General features: G+C 38.7%; 2 protein-coding genes across 13 annotated transcripts in view; one reads left to right on the forward strand and one right to left on the reverse strand.

Moving 5' to 3' along the window:
- Positions 1-2,260: 2,260 nt before the first annotated feature.
- Polr1h (RNA polymerase I subunit H) lies at positions 2,261-6,996 on the reverse strand. Of its 7 annotated transcripts, none has more exons than XM_027922131.2 (5): positions 6,979-6,996; positions 6,224-6,379; positions 5,890-5,990; positions 4,685-4,794; positions 2,261-2,480 (listed from the first exon to the last, which is right to left on the reverse strand). In XM_027922131.2, exons 2-5 carry the CDS (start codon positions 6,357-6,359, stop codon positions 2,456-2,458), a joined length of 372 nt encoding a protein of 123 aa, XP_027777932.2. In that variant the 5' UTR covers positions 6,360-6,379; positions 6,979-6,996; the 3' UTR covers positions 2,261-2,455. The 7 variants fall into 7 exon arrangements, with proteins under 7 accessions (XP_027777932.2, XP_027777930.2, XP_027777929.2 ...); XM_027922129.3 differs by lacking the exon at positions 6,979-6,996 and adding an exon at positions 6,747-6,946; XM_027922128.3 differs by lacking the exon at positions 6,979-6,996 and adding an exon at positions 6,612-6,731.
- Positions 6,717-21,354, forward strand: part of LOC114080491 (small nuclear ribonucleoprotein G-like) — a 29,517-nt gene continuing 14,879 nt past the window's right edge. Inside the window, exons 1-3 of one of the 6 annotated variants that reach the window (XR_011707778.1) lie at positions 6,717-6,829; positions 11,118-11,193; positions 12,151-12,311. Coding sequence is in view for 4 of the 6 variants with exons in the window: in XM_027922111.2 (XP_027777912.2) it covers positions 7,198-7,295; positions 11,118-11,193; positions 11,545-12,300 (930 nt within the window). In the remaining 2 variants the exon portion in view is untranslated. Of the gene's footprint in view, positions 6,830-7,105; positions 7,296-7,710; positions 7,856-8,039; positions 8,090-11,117; positions 11,194-11,544; positions 13,989-21,354 lie in introns of those variants that run through there. The other 5 variants (XM_071613587.1, XM_027922111.2, XM_071613588.1 and 2 more) reach the window with 5 other exon arrangements.

Here is a 21,354-nt window from a genome sequence, read left to right on the forward strand (position 1 = left end):
TTCCATTCTACTAGGCCTTGGAGATGGCCTAGTAGATGCTTTTTCACTCCCAGTCTGGTGAAAAAGACAGGCATGCTCAAAACTAACCGAAGTATAAAACACTGAGGAGGCATTAACATATTAGTGAATATTAACATATTAGTGAATCTGATGAATGATGTGAATTTAGCTACATACTGCTTACATATTCTCTGGGGTGGAAAAGAGTACATTAACCTGTTGCAGTAATTCACTTGCAGGTCAGCATGAGAAAGAAAGAAATAAGAAGCAGAGCAAGCAAAGCAGCAGCAGAAAAAAAAGTCCTTTATTGTGTACAAGCAATCTTTTTATAGTATTGTGAACAAAGAAGGCAGCCTTCCAACATCAATGAATCAGGTCTTTCAGCTAATTAAACATAGCACACAGAAGTTTTACTTTCTAATCAGAAGTGACCCACTTCTCATGGCTAATCTACTCTCGGCCTGGAGCATGTCGAGCTCTGCTCTTGTTAAAAACAGATAATAAATTTTTTCTTAGCGCCCTCCTAGCCCACTTGGCAGAACATCCCGTTTGCACGCAAGTCCTCCCAAGGACAGCAGACACCTCGTTTTCAAGCATGTCCGCTGTTACCTTATCTAAACCTTGAGGGAGCCTCTGGTTTGCGAGCAGGCCCTCCCAAGGACAGCAGACACCTCAAGCATGTCCGCTGTTACCTATCTATACCTTGACAGAATATCCCGTTTGCAGGCAGACTCCATCAAGGACAGTAATAGTAATGCAGTCACATCTGATTCTCTACATTAACCAGAGAAAGTTATATCATTTTATACAAATATGTGCACGTTTTTCAAGGAGCAAAAGAAAGTGGTAAAAGAAAAACCGGAGGGCAGACATATTTTGTTTTTAGGTAGAGAGCTTATAAAGTAGTAGGTGTGTACATTGATTTATACTATACATTATGGTTTAATACTACTGGGAGTAGGGGGAGTGCCATATTAGGCTTGACAGTTAAGCAGTGGTTTCATGGAAGGCCCTGCATGCTTTGCTAAGAGAACTTTATCCAGCCTGTTGTTACCAGCCATAGAAAGGCTTAAAGTAGGGTAGAAACATATTTGTGTGAAATTTCCAGAGAGGTCAGGGGGTCCACTGCCAGAACAGTCAAATGTATAGTGAGGAAGAATGCCCTGCCCATCTGCACCTTGTGAGGATCAATCAAACAAGATAGTGTGATGTTTAAGAGCTGTGAATATATGAAGGACCATAGAACTACAAGAAATCATTGTTACTCTTGTCCCTTGGTCATAGTTTATATCGAAGAATGCAGAGATGCTGTTTCCCAGAATCAAAATTTGAATGTTTTGTATTGTGCATTTGTTTCTCTGGAAAGTTTTTGGGGAAAAGAAAAATTCAGCATGTATACTACATAGCCCATTTTTAAAAATGTGATCTCCACACATACCTATATAAACACATATATATTGACTATCTCTGGGAAGTGGGATTCCTTTGAATTCGACTTTTTGTTTCATTTTATATGAGTCTATTTACAATGAATGTATATTAATCTCAAGAGTCAATGAAACAAAACTTTCCGAAATGCCCATGCATCCCTTGGTATCTTTTGTATGTGGGGGGGACAGTAATTTGGAATTGAACCCAGGAGAGTTCTCCAACCAGGCCACATTCCTTGCCCTTTCATTTTTAATTCTAAGGCAGGGTCTTGCTGAGTTGCTTAGGGCCTAGGTTGTTGAGGCTGGTCCCAAACTTGCAATCCTCCTGCCGCAGCCTCCTCCCTGAGATTAATGTGCACCACTGTGCCCAACCCCTGGGTATCTAATTTTTTTGTTGTCTGTTAAATTTATATGTCAAATAGATCTGGTTAAATCTTATGTTGAATCTCTCATTATCCAAACCCCCAGTTTTTGTTTCCTTATAATCAGGAACCAAACAGATTTAGACGTAGGGAATACTTAAAATTGCTTTTTTCTCTTTTACAATACTGGAGAATGAACCCAGGGGCACTCTACCACTGAGCTACATCCCATTCCTTTTTATTTTTTGAGACAGGGTCTTTCTAAGTTACCCAGGCTGACCTCAAACTTGCAATACTTCTGTTTCAGCCTTCCAAGTTCCTGGGATTACAGGCATGTGCTGGGCTTATAATTGCTTTTTTGCATTAGCCTCACTCCTGCAGTTTCATTATTTTGCCCTTGTATTTTTCTCCTTAATAAGCTAATTTAAGTTCCTTTTGAAATAAGACACATTAAAAATTACACATATATTCAGGTTTTATAGAAAAATGTAACTTTAATAAATTCAACTGGGATAGTAGTAGGTGGGAGACCAATGGTAGTCCCCATGTAAGATCTGATTATTCTCTGGGAGCAAAACACTGCAGAGGAGATAGACAAGAACCAATATCCTTCACCTTCCAAGGAAGAAGAGGATGTACTGTAGAGTTGCCCAGAAAAAAAGATCAAGAATCTTCCTTTTCCTGAAACCTATGAAGAAAGAAAGGACTTGTAATATTCAACCAAAGGAAGAGTTTCTAGTTATATGAGATGATATAATCAATAAAATAATCAGGAAAGGACTTTTATTTGTGCATTGTAGAGAACTAGCTCCCTTAAACAATCTTCCAATTCCAACTTTAAAACAACTGAAAATGCTGGGATTAATACTAATATCTAATTATTAATTAATTAATATCTATTATTAATCAAAAAATGTGAAGATTTTCTTAGCACTCTTCATAGAAGAAAAAATAAATAAACCGGGCCTCATAAAAAATTAAAAACTTCAGATTGGGGTTTAGGCCTGTGCTAGGGAGTATGTTTAATATATGCAAGGCCCTGGGTTTCATCCCTATTAAATACTTCTGTTCATAAGAAAGGAATTTCACTGCCTCAACAGATAGAGGAGAGAAAATATTGCAAGAATTTCTTCTATAAGCTGGCCTTTACATGAATAAGCAGCTAAAATTGATATTACTTGCATGCTCCTAAAAATATGAAGCCAAGAAGTTATCATAGTGATTCTAGGATTTGGGCACATGTAGCTCGGTGGTACAGCACTTGCCTAACATGGGCAAGGCCTTGAGTTTGATTCCTAGCACTGCCACAGAAATGAAAGTAGAGCGATCCCCACTTGGTAATGCCTCAAGGCACTTGAAAAAGAAACAAATGCGGGCTGGGGTTATAGCTCAGTGATAGAGCATTTGCCTAGCATGTATGCGCCACTGGGTTCGATCCTTAGCATCACATTAAATAAATAAATAAAAGCTTTAAAAAATGAAATTAAAAAAAAAAAAAAAAAAAGAAGAAAGAAATGCTGAGAATACAGCGTCACCCCACCCCCTGGGGTATTCCACAAAAAAGCACTGAGAGAGCCAGCAGAAATAGCAGATAGCAGCATCAGACTCACAAGAATTGTGGTTATCAGACTCAGAAAAAACAAGTGTAATGTTACTTAACATACATTTAAAGAATGGCTGGGCATGGTAGCTCACACCTGTAATCCCAGTGGCTCAGGAGGCTGAGGCAGGAGGATCATGAGTTCAAAGTCAACCTCAGCAAAGCAACTCAGTGAGATCTTGTCTCAAAAATACAAAATACAGCTGGGGATGTGGCTCAGTGGTTGAGTGCTCCTGAGTTCAATCCCTGAACCCAAAAAGAAAAAGAAAAAAAGGAGCAAGGGTTGTTAACAGGCAGGATCAAAAAAAATGAAAGAAAAGCAAGAATAAAAGGAGAAGTTTAGAATATGATTAAGGAGTGAAAATTTTTTAAAATGAGGATATTTGAAAAAATAATTAAGTAGAAATCAATAATAGTAACTAACAATAACTGAAATAAATTGAAGATAGAATTAGTGACCTAGAGGGACCTGAAGAAATTATCCAGAAGGCAACATAAAAAGAAATGAGATAAAATATGAAGGATAATAAAAATGGATGATACAAGAGAAAATTTTATAACATATTATACCTTCAGGAAGTGAGAATTGAAAACATGGGAGAAAAACAATGTTAAATGAGATAACAGCTGTTAATTTTCCAAGGTTGATGAAAAATTCTCAGCTTCAGAAAGTCTAATAAATCCCAAACTATACAGGATAAATAAAAGAAAGCCATATCTGATATACTGTATTGAAACTGCAGAACAGCAAAGACAAAGAGGACTTCTTAAAACTATTTAGAAAGCCCATGTTTTTTTCCTTATTCTTTTTTTTTTTTTTAAAGTACTGGGGATTGAACCCAGAGGCTCTTTACCAGAGCTACATCACCAGTCCCTTTTTTATTCTGAGTTAGGGTCTTGTTAAGTTGCCAAGGCTGGCCTAGAACTTCAATTCCTGTCTTAGTCTCTAGCCCTCCAGAGTAGCAGGGATTACAGGAGAATGCCAATGCACCAGGCCCATGTTCTTTACTTCATGCATGTCTCTCACCAAAAGAAAACTACTTTGATTGCATTTGAAGATTCCATCATAACATACTGATCACCAAGCAATACCTGCCTGTGTTTTAAAATTTCCTTTTAAATAACTTACAAGATTCAGTTCACTTAGTATAAAAAGGGGTAAAAGTATCATTTAAAAAAAATTAAAAGGCCACAAATCTCCCTATTAGGGATGGAGCCAAATAAAACAATTGTTTAGTACTACAAGTCTCACTTGAGTTTGAACGGGCAGAGGGAGAGGAAAGGATACCTACTTGCAGTTGGTACATGTGTAGAAGACAGTCTGTCCTTCATCAGCTGAGCGCATCTGTCTGGTGTGGTATGCCATTCCCTCATGACCACACTGAGAGCAGCGCCTGTCAACCTAGAGAGAAACTGGTGGATTAGGAAGGCCTAGTCATACCTCCCTACCTTTCACAGAAGTCAAGCTGTCATATTCCTCAGATATCCTCATCTAAAAACCTCCCCCCCCCACACCTGCTCTCTCTTAGAATTGTGTACAAAACTCCCTAAAGCTCAGGAAATAATACCAAGAAATAATAGGTGGGATGCATCAAATTAAAAAACTTCTGCACAGGAAAGGAAACAAGAATGTGAAGAGTGAACCTACATGAGAAAAATGTTTGCCAGCTATTCTTCTGAAAGAGGATTAATACCCAAAATACATAAAGAACTAAAAAAGCCCACTTAATATTTAAAAAAAAAACTAAATAACAAATTAATAAATGGGCAAATGAACTAAAATAGACACTTTCCAAAAGAAGAAACACATGACCAACAAATATATGAAAAAATGTTCAACACTGTAGGGAAATGCAAATCAAAACTACACTGAGATTTCATCTCACTCCAGTTAGAATGGCAGCCATCAAGAATACAAACAATAGGCTGATGAGAATATTGGGTTAAAGGAACATTTTACACTGTTGGTGGGGTTGTAAATTAGTTCAACCACTATGGAAATCAATGTGCAGGTTCCTCAAAAGACTAGAAATTGGAAATACCATGTGACCCAGCTATCCCACTCTTTAGTGTCTATCCTAAAGAATTAAAGACATCATATTATAGCTATATATGCATACCTGTTTTTGGCAGCATAACTCACAATAACCAAATTATGGAACTAGCCTAGGTGGTGCTCAATATAGGAAAAAAATGAAGAAAATGTGGTGTATGTATTCAATGGCATTTTATTCATTCAAGTCATAAAGAAGATGAAATTATGTCATTTGTAGGAAAATGAATGGAATTTCAGGGCATTCTGTTAAAATAAGTCAAACTCAAAAAATTAAAAATGATTATATTTTCTCTCATAGGTGGAAGCTAGAGAGGAAAAAGGAAAGAAGGGGGGGGGGAATCTCATGGAATTGAGTACAAAAACTCCAGATCTCTGCAATCACACCTCCATAACTTTCCCACTCTTCTTATGGAGCCAGTCCTTGATCTTGGAGTAACTTACCACAGGTCCCTGGATCTCAGGTCCTTCCTCCACCGACATAGGCAAGGCTGTCCCCAGTTTGTTAAATACAACTGAGGTCTTCACGATTTTCCCTTCAAAGTCTGTACAGGCAGTAAAAACTAATTGTAGAACCGGGCCGAGGGACGGAATTACCCTCCCAATTAGTCCCGGAGGCCTCTTTCCGTTTCCTTGCTGGACTAAATGTACAAGAGCCCGACTTCTGCTCTTGGGTCCCCCCCCCCCGGGTCCCCCCCCCCCCCAGTCTCGAGATCCCCAGCCTCCAACCCTTCCAAGTTGGGCCCTCGGCTGGAACAAATGCCTAGGATCTTCTCACCCCGCACATTGATGGAAAAGCCACAGCGAATACAGGTGACCGCATCCTGAGCCCCGGGCAGAGGCAGGACCGAGCCGCAATCCGGACAGAAATCCAAGTCCGACTGAAAGCTAGAGCAGGTACTGGCGTGGTCCATGATGGACAATAGGTCAAGGGCTAGGAAGGGAACGCAAAGTTTATTAATAAACCAACAATAAAGCGGAAACTCCTTTCAATTTAGGGATCATTCTTCTTCGGCCCCAGAAAGCAGATATGGAGAACCCTCACCCTTCCCTCACACACGCCTCCTGCCTCGGCTACTAAGGAGCCCATAGGCCGGGACTCCCCCGGCTGTTAAGGACTGAGGGACTTGGGACCTTTCTTGGGACCGGCAAAGGGACTCACTAACTCCGTAGGCTAGAGCGCCGGTTTTGTGCCGACTGCGGAGCAGCGAGCGCGTGGTGTGCTAGAGCGTCAACACGTTAGCGTTTCGCTTGGCCCGTGACGTCATAATCAGTCGCAGATGTCATAATTAATCGCGAACCTTCTCCTGAATTAGGGAAGAAGCAGAACTTCTCCGACAGGTAGCTGTCTCACTCCACGTTCGGCCCGAAACTGTGACGTCAAGTAAGAATCACGAGGAACCAGTGCTGGACCTCTAGGACTCAGTCCTGGGATTTTTTTTTCCTGCTTTGTATCCTAAAGAGACCTAGTCACGGGGTCGGGGGTAGTCCCCCTAAAAATGTACTTTTTTTTTTTTTTAACCGAATACCTACTCGATTGGGTTAGCAAACTACAACTCCTGTCGTTCCTCAGCGGGCACGTCTCTTTTGAGACTGCGCAGTGGTTAAAAACAAAGCTAAGCGTTCTGGGATTTGTAGTGTTGCCTGGGCCCTCCTAGCCTAGCCTAGGCTGCAGTCAGCGTGCGTCGTGTGTTCTTTTGGGGGAGTTCAGGGCACTTGGAAGGGGTGAGTCCATTTTTTAAGGGTCAGGGAATGGTGAGAGTGAAGAAAGAGGAAGATGCCTGGTCCCCGTGGAACGAAAGGAATAAGAGATGGAATGGGTCGCTTGGGAAGGAGCTCAGGATTTGGAGGTAATGAACAGATGAGATGGGGCACCTTTCTCCTAGGGTTCTGCCAGCTGAGGGAGGCTAGCATTAGTCAAGAGCGCCCCTTTGGTAGGATTTCATAAGACTTTTTTTTTTTTTTTTGCTTTGTGACTGTCTTCCATCCTCCCCTACTTTCTTTTTGTCCAACTCTGAATCATCCTTTTCATTCCTTGGGTGGCAGCTGACATTCCTCTTCCCTTTTATAAAACAATAAGTCTCTGTAGAAAATTTTTAGCCTATAGTGTAAATAGAAACTTGTCCCGATGGGGCAGCTTCTAGATGAGTTTCCTAGTTCCATTTCAGCCCTCCCAGCACTATCCAATCTCATAGCAGTGTTAAGCTCCTTCATATAAAAGTTCTGAAGTCATTACTGTTTTCTCTTTTGAAGGACACAAGCTGTGATATTTCCTTAGGAAAGACATCTGTCTACATATCTCTGCAATATGACTTCATGGTGAAGGAGCTAAGACTCTTGGCAAGCTACTGTAGAATGGCAAGCCCATATTCACTTAACTCTGGAAGTGTTATTTTGTTTTACAAAGGAGGTGTGTTTCCCATGATGATAAGCAAGTGTTTTTGTTTTCTTTCTTTCTTTTTTGATGACACTAAGGATTGAACCTAAGAACGTCTATCACTGAACTATAGTAACCAGTCTTTTTTATTTTTTATTTTGAGACAGGGTCTTGCTAAATTGCCCAAATTGACCTTGAACTTGGAATTCTTCCACCTCAGTCCCCAGAATAGATGGGATTACAGGTGTGCGACCACCACATTCAGTGGTAGGCAGTCTTTATTTTTGCTTTTCTGTGTGTCTTTTTCCTTTCAAAGTGGAAATTGAAATTAGTCATCCTTGTTCACCATCTTGCCCTTTATAGTTTGATATCCAGCAAACACCCACTATTTTAATACTTGCCTAATGCAATAAAAGAATACAAGCATTATAAGATATGGCTTTTTCTGAACAAAAGCTTACAATCTGCGCATTATTTGTTAAACACCTATGCCAGGCTTTGAGCTGAGGTTGGGGCTGCAAAGTTGAAATCTGAGAACTTAGAACACAGTTGAAGCCTGGTGCTGTTGCATGTACCTAGTCCCAGCAACTTGGGAGACTGAGACAAGAGAATTGCAAGTTTAAGGCCAGCCTGGGCAACTTAGTGAGACCCTGTCTCAAAATAAAAAATACAAAGGACTGAGGATATAACTCAGTGGTAAAGTGCCCCTGGGTTCAATCCCCAGTACCATATAAATACATATGAACAATACAATGAAAATGCATTAATAAGTATAACATATGAGAGCCTAGATCAGACAGATAAAATAAACACTCATCAACTTTAGGGAAGATTGCTAAATGCTCTCATAAAAAGATGTAGACCAATGTTATAGTGAATATTGAAAACCTATGTCAGGTTTTCAGTGAGGCTGGGACTACAAAGTTGAAACGTGTTTTTACTAACACAAAAGAATAATTAGAGCACAATGAAAGTGCATTAGTAAGTACAAAATGGGAGACCCTGAGTCAGACATATAAACAAACATGTCTATAAACCTCAAGGAAGACTGGTAAATGCTTTAATAAAAAGATAGGTAAATACAATATTATGGTGAATATAAGAAAAAGATTCTTAGATATTACGTGATGAGGTAATCAGCAACCAAATCAAGAGTTTTGAGAATTTGGAATTATAGACTAAGTACTGTATTAGATATGTACTGTATGAGTATGTACAAAAAAATGAAAGATGCCATTTTTATTAAATCTCAAGCTAGGTACACATAGACAAAAAAGAATGTGCTTTCAAAGTCAGTGAGACCGCTGGTTTCAGTGGCACATGTCTGTAATCCCAGCAGATTGGGAGGCTGAAAGCAGGAGGATGGGAAGTTCAAAGCCAGCCTCAGCAACTTAGCGAGGCCCTAAGCAACTCAATGGGACCCTAACTCTAAATGAAATATAAAAAATGGCTGGTATGTGGCTCAGTGGTAAGCACCCCTGGGTTCAATCCCCAGTACCAAAAAAAAATCAATGAGACCAAATATTAGATATCTCCTCCAATAATATAGGTAAGTCATTATATTTTTAGATATAAATTATAGCTCCCATCTTTTATAAGCCTAAATTTCAAAATCAAAATATTAAAAGTCATATCACATCATAATGGAAATCATGGTTGATTTTCAAATGAGCTGTAGAAATAGTGTTTAGAGGAGGGAAATCACTGACAAAGTAGACCGGAAAGACTTCATGAAGAATTGCAGGGGGGGGGGGGGGGCAGGGGGCTGGGGATGTGGCTCAAGCAGTAGCGTGCTTGCCTGGCATGCGTGCGGCCCGGGTTCCATCCTCAGCACCACATACAAACAAAGATGTTGTGTCCGCCAAGAAGTAAAAATAAATATTGAAATTCTCTCAAAAAAAAATTTAAAAAAAAAAGAATTGGGGGTTTGGGGGTAGGGTTGTGGCTCAGTGGTAGAGTGATCACCTAGCACACGTGAGGCACTGGGTTTTGATCCTCAGCATCACATAAAAAATGAAATAAAGATACTGTGTCCATCAACAACTAAAAAAATAAATATTAAAAGAATCAGAGGCTTGACTTGTGAAGGACAGATAGCTACCATTTACCATTTACTGAGAACTTCCTATACGTCAAGCATTATGTCAGTCTCTTTACATCTAATTTACATTTGTTTTTATCACCCCGAGAGGTAGTTTTTGGTCTTATATCTTTTATAAATGAGGAAACTGACCTAGGGAGAAGTTAAATGAATTGTCCTGAGTCACATAACTAGGAAGTAATGGAATTAAGATTCAGTTTTAGCCTTGTCAACCTCTAATGTCCATGCCTTTAATCATCAGTGCTATAAAGGGCACAGAGATATATATATCAGGCATCCTCAATGGCTTAGGTATGACCTCACAGTAAACTCAGGCTAGACACATAAACTCAGGGACAACACATAGAAAGTTGGTAGTCTTCACTTGTGTTGCTGTCAACCTGCCCTATAAGTAAACCAGAGTAACCGTAAATTCCCATCCTGCGGGGTTCAACAGGGAGTGGTCTCGTAATGCATTTAGGGTGAAGGATGATTGCCAACATAAGGAGGACAAGCAGAGGGGTGGACCATCAAATAAAAACAGAATTTCAGTACAAAACTTTAGAGAGCAGAGATGCTGTATGTACTGATAGAGGCACAGAGGGACCGGCCCAAGAAACTGCAGAAAGACAATGAACTGATAAAACCAGAGTCTAGAATTATATCAAAAGACAAAAGAGGCCAGGGGACTGAGCCATCTGAAATAAGTGTAATTGGACAACACGTCACCAAGGAGCCTATTTCTTCCCTCTTGAAACCCCTGATACAAGATTCAGAATGGTTCACATTGAGTCCAGAAGAGAAGTATGCTTTTAATTCATATGAAAGGAAAGATTCTCTTCTTATTAAAAGAGCATTCATTGGGCTGGGGATGTGGTTCAAGCGGTAGCATGCTCGCCTGGCATGCGTGCGGCCCGGGTTTGATCCTCACACAAACAAAGATTTTGTGTCCGCTGAAAACTAAAAAATAAATATTAAAACTCTTTCTCTCTCTCTCTCTCTCAAAAAAAAAAAAAGCATTCATTATTCTCCACTATAGAAATGCATTGGCTCCCCACTGCCTGTATAGTCCTGCCTATTAGCAGGTTTTCTCTTTGTGGGAGAAATGTTCCTAGTCTTGGCCAAAATATTTAGGGTCTTTGACCCAGACAATATGTAAGTAGATATGTTAACATCTCCCACATTCTAATCTATCTTTGCTTTTTAATCTTCCAGATTGGCTTGGGCTAAAGCATCTAAAGACCCTAGGATTGCTGCAGATCAACATTCTCCACTGGAGAAAAAGATATTGGTAAATAAGCTATATTCATATCAGACATTTAGGAACTACTCAGAGAAGGAACTTCAGGTGCCCAGTGACACCTTCAGGTAGAAACATTACACATTAGTAATGTTTCCCAGACATTTTCATAGTTGCAAAGTGAAATATCATTTTGAAGATTCCCAACATTATGTATTTTTAAAGCTAGTTATTGATCATTGGTGGGTACTTAATATTTTATACTTTTGAGAGTAATATGGAACTTATTACATTAAAGTAAATTTAAAAAGCAAGTATTAATAAGGAAGGTAAGCTCCTGTTTAAATATGTTCAAAGGAAAAATATGATCACATTATAAAATTCTGAACCTCACTTTGACAGAATCTAGGTGGCGTGCATACAACAGCAGCAAGACACTTGATGAGTAGGAAATGTCAAGAAGAGTATGAAACACTCTGTAGGGAACAAGCTGTTTCTCTTGACTACTGGCTTTCCAAAGCAGAGTCTTATTATAATAAAAGATTAGTGGAAATGTTGAAAGAAGAGAAGACTGGCAATGAAATGAATACAGAAATGGAGGAGAAAACAACCCAAAGCATAGAGGGACAAAAACAGTCCTATTGGGTACCTGAGAGAGAGAGGAAACAGATACAAAGGCACATACATGGAACAGGCCAGGCCAGAGAATTTAAAAGCAAAACATTTAGACAACCAAGACCCCTCAGTGCAACAATATTACCAAAAATTAAGCCAGAAAAGCATAGCATCCCAAAAGCACAGAGAAGAAAGCAGGTAAATGAGAGACAACAGATGCAAATTAAAGATCATCAAGAACGCATGATTCGAGGGAGAGAACTTATAGAGCAAAAACTCAAGGAAAGAATTTTGAGGAAAAGTCAGAGCCAGCTACCTACATATGAGAAGCAAGAGAGAATACAGAAAGAGGTAAAAGAGTTTGAAAGAGTTATTGCATATCCACTTTTCCAGCCTCGCAATAGAAGTCGGATTAAAGTGAATATTCTTATGGAAAAGCATCAGAATACAGAGGAAGTGGATACAATTATAAAGCCACATCAAAGAAGATTCTTGGTTGTGCCACCCTTTTTGAAAAGCCAAACAAGGAAAATAAAAGCTTAGTAAAGTTTCAATGCTTTTGTGATGAAATCATACCTCTTAAATGAACCTTAATTTCTTAAGAGTTGTCTCTGCTAAGGGTGTAGTCATTGTTCCCATTTGTATCACATGCATAAGTATTAAGAAAGTTCTGAACTTGAAAACTTGCTTAGCTATTTTTGGTTGCTTTGTAATCAAGTTGCTTATGCTTTTCAGTGTTCAATTTCCTTATTTGTAAAGTTTGCCTATCCTTTTCAATGTTCAATTTCCTTATTTGTAAAGTGAGGATAATATTTCATAGAATTTATGGGAGGATTGTGATTTTTGTAGAGCATTAATATGTATTAGTTTCCCTCCATGAGGAAGATCTAGCTTGAGTGATGGTGATAAATAAGGAACTTAAAAGGAACTTTTTTCATCTGCCTCTCTGATTCCTCCTGCTCCCACCCTCAAGATTATCTTGATATTACTATGATTCAAAATACCCCCTTTTACTTAGGTGGATACATTCATACCTTCATCAGAGAACTACTAACTGGGCCCTAAAAAATCTAAATTGTGCCATATAACTTATTGCATGATAAATTTGATTTTAAGAATCTCCTATTTGTAATGCATCATGTTAATTACTGGGGATGAATAAAGAGAAATCCCTGCCATTGAGTAGTTTACAATTAATGGCAAAAATCACTCAGTAAACAGATAACATATATGGTGAGGGTTATGATAGAGGTGTGTACAGAACACTGTACAAGAAAGGACATTAACCCACCTAGATGAGCAGGGTGAAGAAGATGGAAGTCAGAGAAGGTAGTGTTGTAGTCTCACATTTCTTCCAGTTCCACATTTTGTCATTTTCTATCATCCACTTAAGTAAGGCTTTCCCTATTTGTGGATTCACTCAGGGTTAAGCAAACTCAGCCTCTCTCAAACACATGCCACTAGTACTTATTTTAAACCAGAAAGCAAATTTATGAATTTAGTGGAATTTTAATTACCAAGCACGATGTAATTTATTGTTTTCGAGAAAGTCATTTTCTTTCTAGATACCAGAAATTTGTGGAAGCAGTATTCATCATTGGTGAATAGAGAACCAGAGAAATGGAAATTGGTTGCCCTAAAGAATATTTTACTTAAGTTGTAGTAATCCTGATGCTCACCCTCTTGTACTACTAGTACTCTCCTGACCATGAATATTTCTAGATCTGTATTGTGCAATAGAACTTTCAGCAGCGATAGAAATGTTCTACATCTGGGTTCCTCAGTAGATTAGCCACTGACAAATGTGTCTAATGCAGCCAAAGGAACCAGATTTTTAAATTTTAATTAATTTAAATTTAAATTGCCGCGTGTGGCAAGTGACTACCCTATTACACAGTGTAGCACTGGATAGGATAATCCTGGGTTCCAGATTCCAGTACCACCATCAGTTTTTCTGTCTTTGATAGTATTTGCTTCTTTTATTTTCTTTTAGCCTCAAAGGATTGTGAGAACTTACATTATTTTGTAAGCCCAAAAATAATGGGCTTAGAGTGAGTACATAGTAGTTCTTTAAAATTTAAAAAAAATCCAAATGTGGGCTGGGGATGTGGCTCAAGCGGTATCGCGCTCACCTGGCATGCGGGCGGCCCAGGTTCGATCCTCAGCACCACATACAAAGATGTTGTGTCTGCTGAAAACTTAAAAAAACAAATAAATAAATATTAAAATTCTCTCTCTCCTCTCTCTCTCTCTTAAAAAAAAAAAATCCAATTGACCACATGGTAATTGTACATATTTATGGGGTTAGAGAATGATATTTCATTATATGTGTACATTGTATAATAAACAGATCAGGGTAATTAGTATACCTACCACCTGAAATATTTATTGTTTCTTTGTGTTAGGAACATTCAAAAAATTTTTCTAATAGCCATTTAGAAATACCGTTGTCAATGTATTACCTTATTGTGCTGTAGAATATTAGAAGTTATTTCTCCTACTAAACTGCCCATCTGTACCCATTCATTATCCTTTCTCTCCGTATCTTTTCTCCTCTCTATCCTTTCTAGCCTCTGGCAACCATTATTCTATTCTCTGTTCCTGTGAGATAAACTTTTTAGACTTCACATACAAGTCGAGAGCATGTAGTATTTATCTTTCTGTGCGTGACTTATATTACTTAATTTAATGTTCCATCCATGTTGCCACAAATTATATAATTTCATCCTTTTTATGACCAAATAATATTCTGTTCAGTATATATACCATATCTATTATATTTATTCGCCTTTTAATGGGCACCTAGGTAGATTCTGTATGTTAGCAATTGTGAATAGTATCATAATAAACAGAAGTGCAAATGTCTTTTCGACATACTAATTTTATTTACTTTAGATATATATCCAGTAGTGGGATTGCTGGATGATGCATAGTTCTATTTTCAATTTTTAAGGAACCTCCATATTGTATCTTAATGACTATACCAATTTACATTCCCATCAACAGTGTATGAGAGGTCCTCTTTCTCTGGATCCTTATGAGCATTTGTTATTTTTTTCTTGATAGAAGCTATTCTAATTGGGGTGAGATGATATCTTTTTTTGGTTTCGATTTGCATTGCCATGATGATTAGTGATTCACATAGTTCCTGAGAACATTTGTATATCTTCTTTTTTTTTTTTCCTATTCAGAACTCATTTTTATATCCAGATCCTTTTTTGTTGTTGTTGTGAGTTGTTTGAGTTTTTTATATATTCTGAATATTAGTTATAATGAATTATAATAATTAGTTATAATGAACTCCTATAAATTGATAAGTAAATTCAAGTCACCTATAAGTTAGTGTGATATTAGTCTCTTGTCTGATAAATAGTTTGCAAATATTTTCTCCCTTTCTATGTGTTGTCTCTTAACTCTATTGTTTTTTTTTTTTTTTTTTTTGTGTGTGTGTGTGTGTGTGTGTGCAGAAGAATTTTAATGCCTGTGTTTTTGGGGTCTTATCCAAAAAATATTTGTCCACACCAGTGTCCTAGGCATTTCCTCAGTTTCTCTGTAGTAGCTTTGGGTTTTACATCTTTGATCCATTTCAAGATTTTTTTTTCTACTACATATTGAACCCAGGGGTGCGTAACCACTGAGCCACATCACAGTCCTTTTTATTTTATTTATTTTATGTTATTTTATTTTATTTAAATTTATGACAGGATCTCACTAAGTTGCTTAGTGCCTCACTAAGTGGCTGCGACTGGCTTAGAACTTGAGATCCTCCTGCCTCAGCCTTCCAAGCCACTGGGATTATAGGTCTGTGCCACTTCACCCAGCTCAAGTTCATTTTTGTATGTGATATAAGATTTGTGCCTAGTTTTATTCTTTCGCAAATGAATATTCAGTTTTCCTAGTACCATTTGTTTAAAATATCATCCTTTCTCAAATGTGTATTTTTGGTACCTTTGTTAAAAATCTGTTGTGGATTTATTTCTGGGTTCTCTACTCTGAAGCATTGGTGTACATGTCTCTTTTTATGCCAGTATCACACTATTATGATGGCAGTAAAATAGTATGTTTTGAAGTCAAAATTTGCTCATTATTACTTTGGCAATTCTGGGGTTTTTGTGGTTCCATAAAAATTTAAGGAGTATCAAGCACAGTTTCATACACCTGTAATCCCAGCGGCTCTGGAGGCTGAGGCAGGAGGATCCAAAGTTCAAAGCTAGCCTCAGAAACTTAGGAAGCCCTATACAACTTATCAAGACCCTGTCTCTAAATAAGATATTAAAAGGGATGGGGATGTGGCTCAGTAGTTAAGCACCCCTGGGTTCAATCCCTGGTCCCACCTCCCAAATTTAAGGAGTGGTTTCTTTTTATTTTTCTGAAGAATGTCATGGGTATTTTAAGAGGGATTGCATTGAATCTGTAAATCACTTTGGGTAGCGTGGACTTTGTAACAAAATAAATACTTCCAGTCTGTGAACATTAAATGTCTTTTCATTTTATGTGTGTGTTCTCTTCAATTTCTTGTAGTAGTATTTTATGCTTTCCATTACATAGAGTTCTTTCACCTCCTTGCTTAAATTTATTTTCAGGTGTTTTATTCTTTTTGTAGCTGTCATAAATAGGACTGATTTTTTTTTGCTACTCCATTTGTGTGTGTGTGTGTGTGTGTGTTTACACACACACACACACACACACACACACACACTTTTTGTTTGCAAAGGTTCTGCTGATAAATCTGCGTTTAATTGAATGGAGATTCCATTATATATGACTTGATATTTTTCTCTTAATGCTTTTAGAAATATCTTTGTTGTTGACTTTTGATAGCTTGCTTATAATATACCTTGAAGAGGATCCCCTTTGGTTGAGTTTATAATTGGGATCCTTTGAGCTTTGTGAGCCTGAATGTGCATATCTCTCCCAAGAATTGGGCAGTATCAACTCTTATTTCATTACATATGTTTCTGTATCTTTTTACAACTCTTTTTCCTCTGGAATTCCCAAAATTCAGATGTCTATTTAATAGTGTCTGATAGGTTCTCAGGCTCTTTCTTCTTTAGTCGTTCTTTATTCTTTATCTTTTTCTTCTTGACTGGGCTCAGAAACCAAAAGATCTGTTATTAAGGTTCAATTTTTTTTTCTTCATACTTGTAATCCCAGCTGCTGTCTAGAGGCTAAGGTAGGAGAATCACAAGTTTTAAGTCAGCCCGGGCAACTTAGAGCCCGTTTCAAAATTTTTAAAATTGAAAGGATTGGGATATAGAGCACCCCTAAGTTAAAACCTCAATACCATAAGTTTTTTTTCTGCTGCTTCATCTAGTCTATTGTTAGGGATCTGACATATATTTTTTAAATTTTTCATTCACTGAATTTTTCATTTTTCAAGATTTTTGTTTGGTTCTTTTTTTATGTTGTCTGTCTTCTTGTTGAATTTCTCATTCAGATCATGAATTGTTTTCCTGACTTCACTAAATTGTTTGTATCTCTTGTATCTCACTGAGCTCCCTTTAGATCATTATATTTAATTCTTTTTCAGACAATTCATAAATTTCCTTTGGGGGAAATTCTGTTACTAGAGAATTATTTTATTCCTTGCTTCTCATACTTCTTGTTCCTTATATTGATATCTATGATTATAGTGCAACAGCCACTTTTTCCCTCCAGCCAGTGACAGAGAGGCTTTTTCTTGTGGATTAGTGCTAGAGTATGTGTGGTATATTGGGTTTGATTTTTGAGTACAATCATTAGTGTGGCATCTGTTCAGTTGTAATCCTCAATGTGTCAGTGACAGAGAGTGTGGGTGTTTATGACTGGTATGGCATGGTATAGTTTTGCTGAGGGTAAGGCCACCATCTACTGGCTTTCAGGCTGAGAATGGGCAACTGCAGGCACTGTGGACTGGTAACTGTATGATGGGTTCTCTGGAGGGCAGGGTGGCCATCTTCTGGGTGGTGGATTACACTCGGGACATGTGGTGCTGCAGGCTGCCTGGCTATCTGGTATACTCTTGGAGAGAGGGGCACCACCTAGCTGTGTGTTGGGCAGTTCTAAGTGCATGAGAACATGTTGGACTAGCTGGCTGTAAAGCAAATTCATGGTGAGGGTGTCAGGGCAGTCACCCAGATGGCTATCAAATGGGCTCAGGTGCATGGAGATGCTACAGGCCATTCAGCTTTATGGCAAATTCATCAAGTATGGGGTTGCATTCTAAATGATTATCAGGCCTGACTCAAGCATATAGGTGCTCTGAGCTAGCCAACCATTTGTTGGGTTCTCAGTGGGGAAGGGCCACCCCTGACTGGCTCTCAGGTCACTCACAGGTACTCTTGGCTCTGTTAGATCAACCAGCTATAGGGATATGGAGCCAACACCTGGCTTGCTGAAGGGCTGGGTGTAGGTGCATGCAGGCCACAACTGTGTGTTTAATCCCTTCTGTGCAAGTCTGTCCTTTCCCATGGGATGGGGCACAACGTGGGTTTGGATTCAGGGTCTTGGCCTTTCTGCTGGGCTTACACTCTTGAGCAGCTGAGGTCATAGTGCTGCAGCCACCTTTGTGAGCATCCTGGAATAAGAGTGCAGTCTTAAGAATAGAGATACACTCTGACTACTAGGGAAGGGTACATTCTAGCAGTAGGTCTGGTTTTCAAATGGCACCAAGCCATAGCAGCTTAGGTCACTGGGGAAGGGGTGTATGTAATATGTGACCTCCTACTCTGTGACAATATATCCATGTGAACTACAGGCAACTCCCCAGACTGTTTGAAGTTTGGTCTCCTGTGCTTGTCTGCAGAGGCAAATTGGGACCATTGGGGGTCTCCAGCTTTCCCTTTTCCATAAGGAGAAGTTAGTTTTGGCTCCCAGAGTATCTGGGTGAGGAAGGCAGTGTGTAAGAGGAAGGGTACCTTGCTTTTCTTCTGTGGTGCTATATTGGATTTTCATGCTTCACAGGGATCTCACCCCAGTTAAAATAATAATAAATAAAATATACACTTTCCTTATCTCCTTGAGATAAGGGATACTAAAGTGCTTTGTAGGGTCTTTGGGTATAGCTTAGTGGTAGAGTTCTTGCCTAGCATGTAGGGAGGTTCTGGGTTCTATTTCCAGCATTTTCTGTCCCCCCCCCAAAAAGGAAAAGTGATTCATAAAATGCCACACAGTGTCATGAATCCATGAATCATTATTGCCCTTTTATCCATTGTCTTCCCCTAATTTTATTATTTTTGAAACTGGTCTCTAACTGCTGGGTACAAGCCATCCTCCTACCTCAGCCTCCCAAGTAGTTGGTAATACAATAAGTAGGTGTGTTCTTCCCCTTTTTCATACTGTACTATGAACTTCTACCAGAATCAAGTTTATAATGCAAAAGGAAGAAGAAAAGAGGGAAGTTACTAAACTAGGAAAAACTGCAAACCTTGGGGAATTTAGGCTGAACAATAAGAGTGTCTAAGTTTTGCCAAATGCTTGTCAATTATTTGAAATATCTAGGCATAGGATACTGTGTTAGGTAGGATCTGGGATAAACCTGCATATTATGGCAAGTCAATACTTAAGAGGTAAAGATAGGATTTATTTAGTAATTCCAAATATTTAATTTTATTAAGCAGGTACTGTATTAATGCCAATGATAGAAGGATCAGTAAGAGGCCTTCCTTGGCTCGGTAACAACTTGAAATCTGGTGAAGAAAGAAATAATTACATTGCAAGAAGGAAATAGTTAACAGAAATAATGGAGAATTGCTCAATTCTTCAGAATGGAGCTAAAGAGCCTCTTAGGAAATCTTTGGAGAAGAGGTAAACACTTTTTTGAACTGAAGAATGGAAAGTTTGATTAGAGGTGAGAAAGAAAGAAAAAAATCTAGGTATAAATGACCTGCAAGCATAGCAAGGCCCTAAGCAACTTGGCGAGACCTGACTCAAAATAAAATGTAAAATAGCTGGAGATATGACTGAGTGGTTAAGGACCCCTGTGTTTAATCTCCAGTACCAAGAAAGAAAGAAAGAAAAAAAAGGGGGGCAGGGAGGGAGGTGAAGGGAAGGGAAGGAAAGGGAAGAAAAGGAAGAAATATGAGTATTAGCATTTTAAAACATTAAAAAAATTTTTTTGTTGTTGCACATGGACACAATGTCTTTATTTTGTTTATTTTTATGTGATGCTGAGGTTTGAACCCAGGGCCTCACACATGCTAAGCAAGTGCTGTACCACTGAGCCATAACCCCAGCCCTTTAAAACATTTTTTAAATTTATTCATTTGTTCTAATTAGTTATACATGACAGCAGAATGCAATTCAATTCATAGTATTCAAATGGAGCACAGTTTTTCACTTCTCTAGTTGTACATGAAGTAGAGTCACACCATTCTTGCAATCCTACATGTACCTAGGGTAATTATGTCCATCTCATTTCACCATCTTTCTTTCTTTTTTTTTTTTAAGAGAGAGAGAGAGAGAATTTTTTTTAATATTTATTTTTTAGTTTTCGGTGGGCACAACATCTTTGTTTGTATGTGGTGCTGAGGATCGAACCCGGACCACACGCATGCCAGGCGAGCGTGCTACCGCTTGAGCCACATCCCCAGCCCTCACCATCTTTCTTACCCCCATTCCCCTCTCCTCCCATCCTCCCCTTTACCTTTTCCAAAGTTCCTCCATTCATCTCATGCCTGCCCCCATTATAGATCAGCATCCACTTTTCAGAGAAAACATTTGGCATTTGTTTTTTGGGGGGGATTGGCTTATTTCACTTAGCATGATATTTTCTAACTCCATCCATTTACCTGCAAATGCCATAATTTCATTCTCTTTTAATGCTGAGTAATATTCCATGTATATATACTGTAAGATCAGGAGAGGCGGGCAGTGACCAAAGGAGGCAGATTTAAAAAGGCTGCCGAATAAGGCTTTATTTTAAATATCACTCCTGGGCAGAACTCAATCAGACCGACACAGTGGACAGGAGAAGGGTCTGAGGAGAAACCGCGTGGAAGCTTGACTAGACTGGACTTTTATGGGACTTACAGCAGGAAGGGAAGGGTTTGGGACAGGAAAAGTATTCTAAGGAAATTTGTCTTGGAGCCAGCAAAAACTCTAAAGTGTTTTTAGAGTCCCTATTCCCATTGGAGTTGGTCAGGAGAGTTGGCTGAGCTCCAGGATTGGCCAGGGGGGTCCTGCTGATTGACAGGCATTAGTCAGGCGATCTCGCTGATTGACAGGAGTTTCTGTTGGCACTTGATTGATATTTCTTTCCCGTGCAGGCTGCTTTGTTCTAAGTCACCGCCACCAACCTGACATATACCACAGTTTCTTTATCTATTCTTCTATTGAAGGGTCTCTAGGTTGGTTCCACAGTTTAGCTACTGTGAATTGTGCTAATATAAACATTGATGTGGCTGCGTCACTGTAGTATGCTGTTTTTAAGTCCTTTGGGTATAGACCGAGGAGTGGGATAGCTGGGTCAAATGTTGGTTCCATTCCAAATATTATAAAACATTTTGGCAACTTGAACCCAAATATCTAAAATTGGTGGTTACATGCAAAAATGATATAATTTCCTTCCAATTTTTGACTCACTATCAATCTAGGAGAATTATAAACTAAAACCATGGC

The sequence above is a fragment of the Marmota flaviventris genome, chromosome 6 (genome assembly GCF_047511675.1).
Source record: "Marmota flaviventris isolate mMarFla1 chromosome 6, mMarFla1.hap1, whole genome shotgun sequence".
NCBI lineage: Eukaryota > Metazoa > Chordata > Mammalia > Rodentia > Sciuridae > Marmota > Marmota flaviventris.

What these genes read in the sequence shown, in the direction of transcription:
- Polr1h (XM_027922131.2), bottom strand. Translation starts at nt 6,359, where the DNA reads ATGGACCACGCCAGTACCTGCTCTAGCTTTCAGTCGGACTTGGATTTC. An exon ending in CTTTTCCATCAATGTGCGGG is followed by an intron (nt 5,991 to 6,223) that starts GTGAGAAGATCC and finishes CTGCCTGTACAG; the next exon opens with ACTTTGAAGGGAAAATCGTG. An exon ending in TACACATGTACCAACTGCAA is followed by an intron (nt 2,481 to 4,684) that starts GTAGGTATCCTT and finishes CTTTCTTCATAG; the next exon opens with GTTTCAGGAAAAGGAAGATT.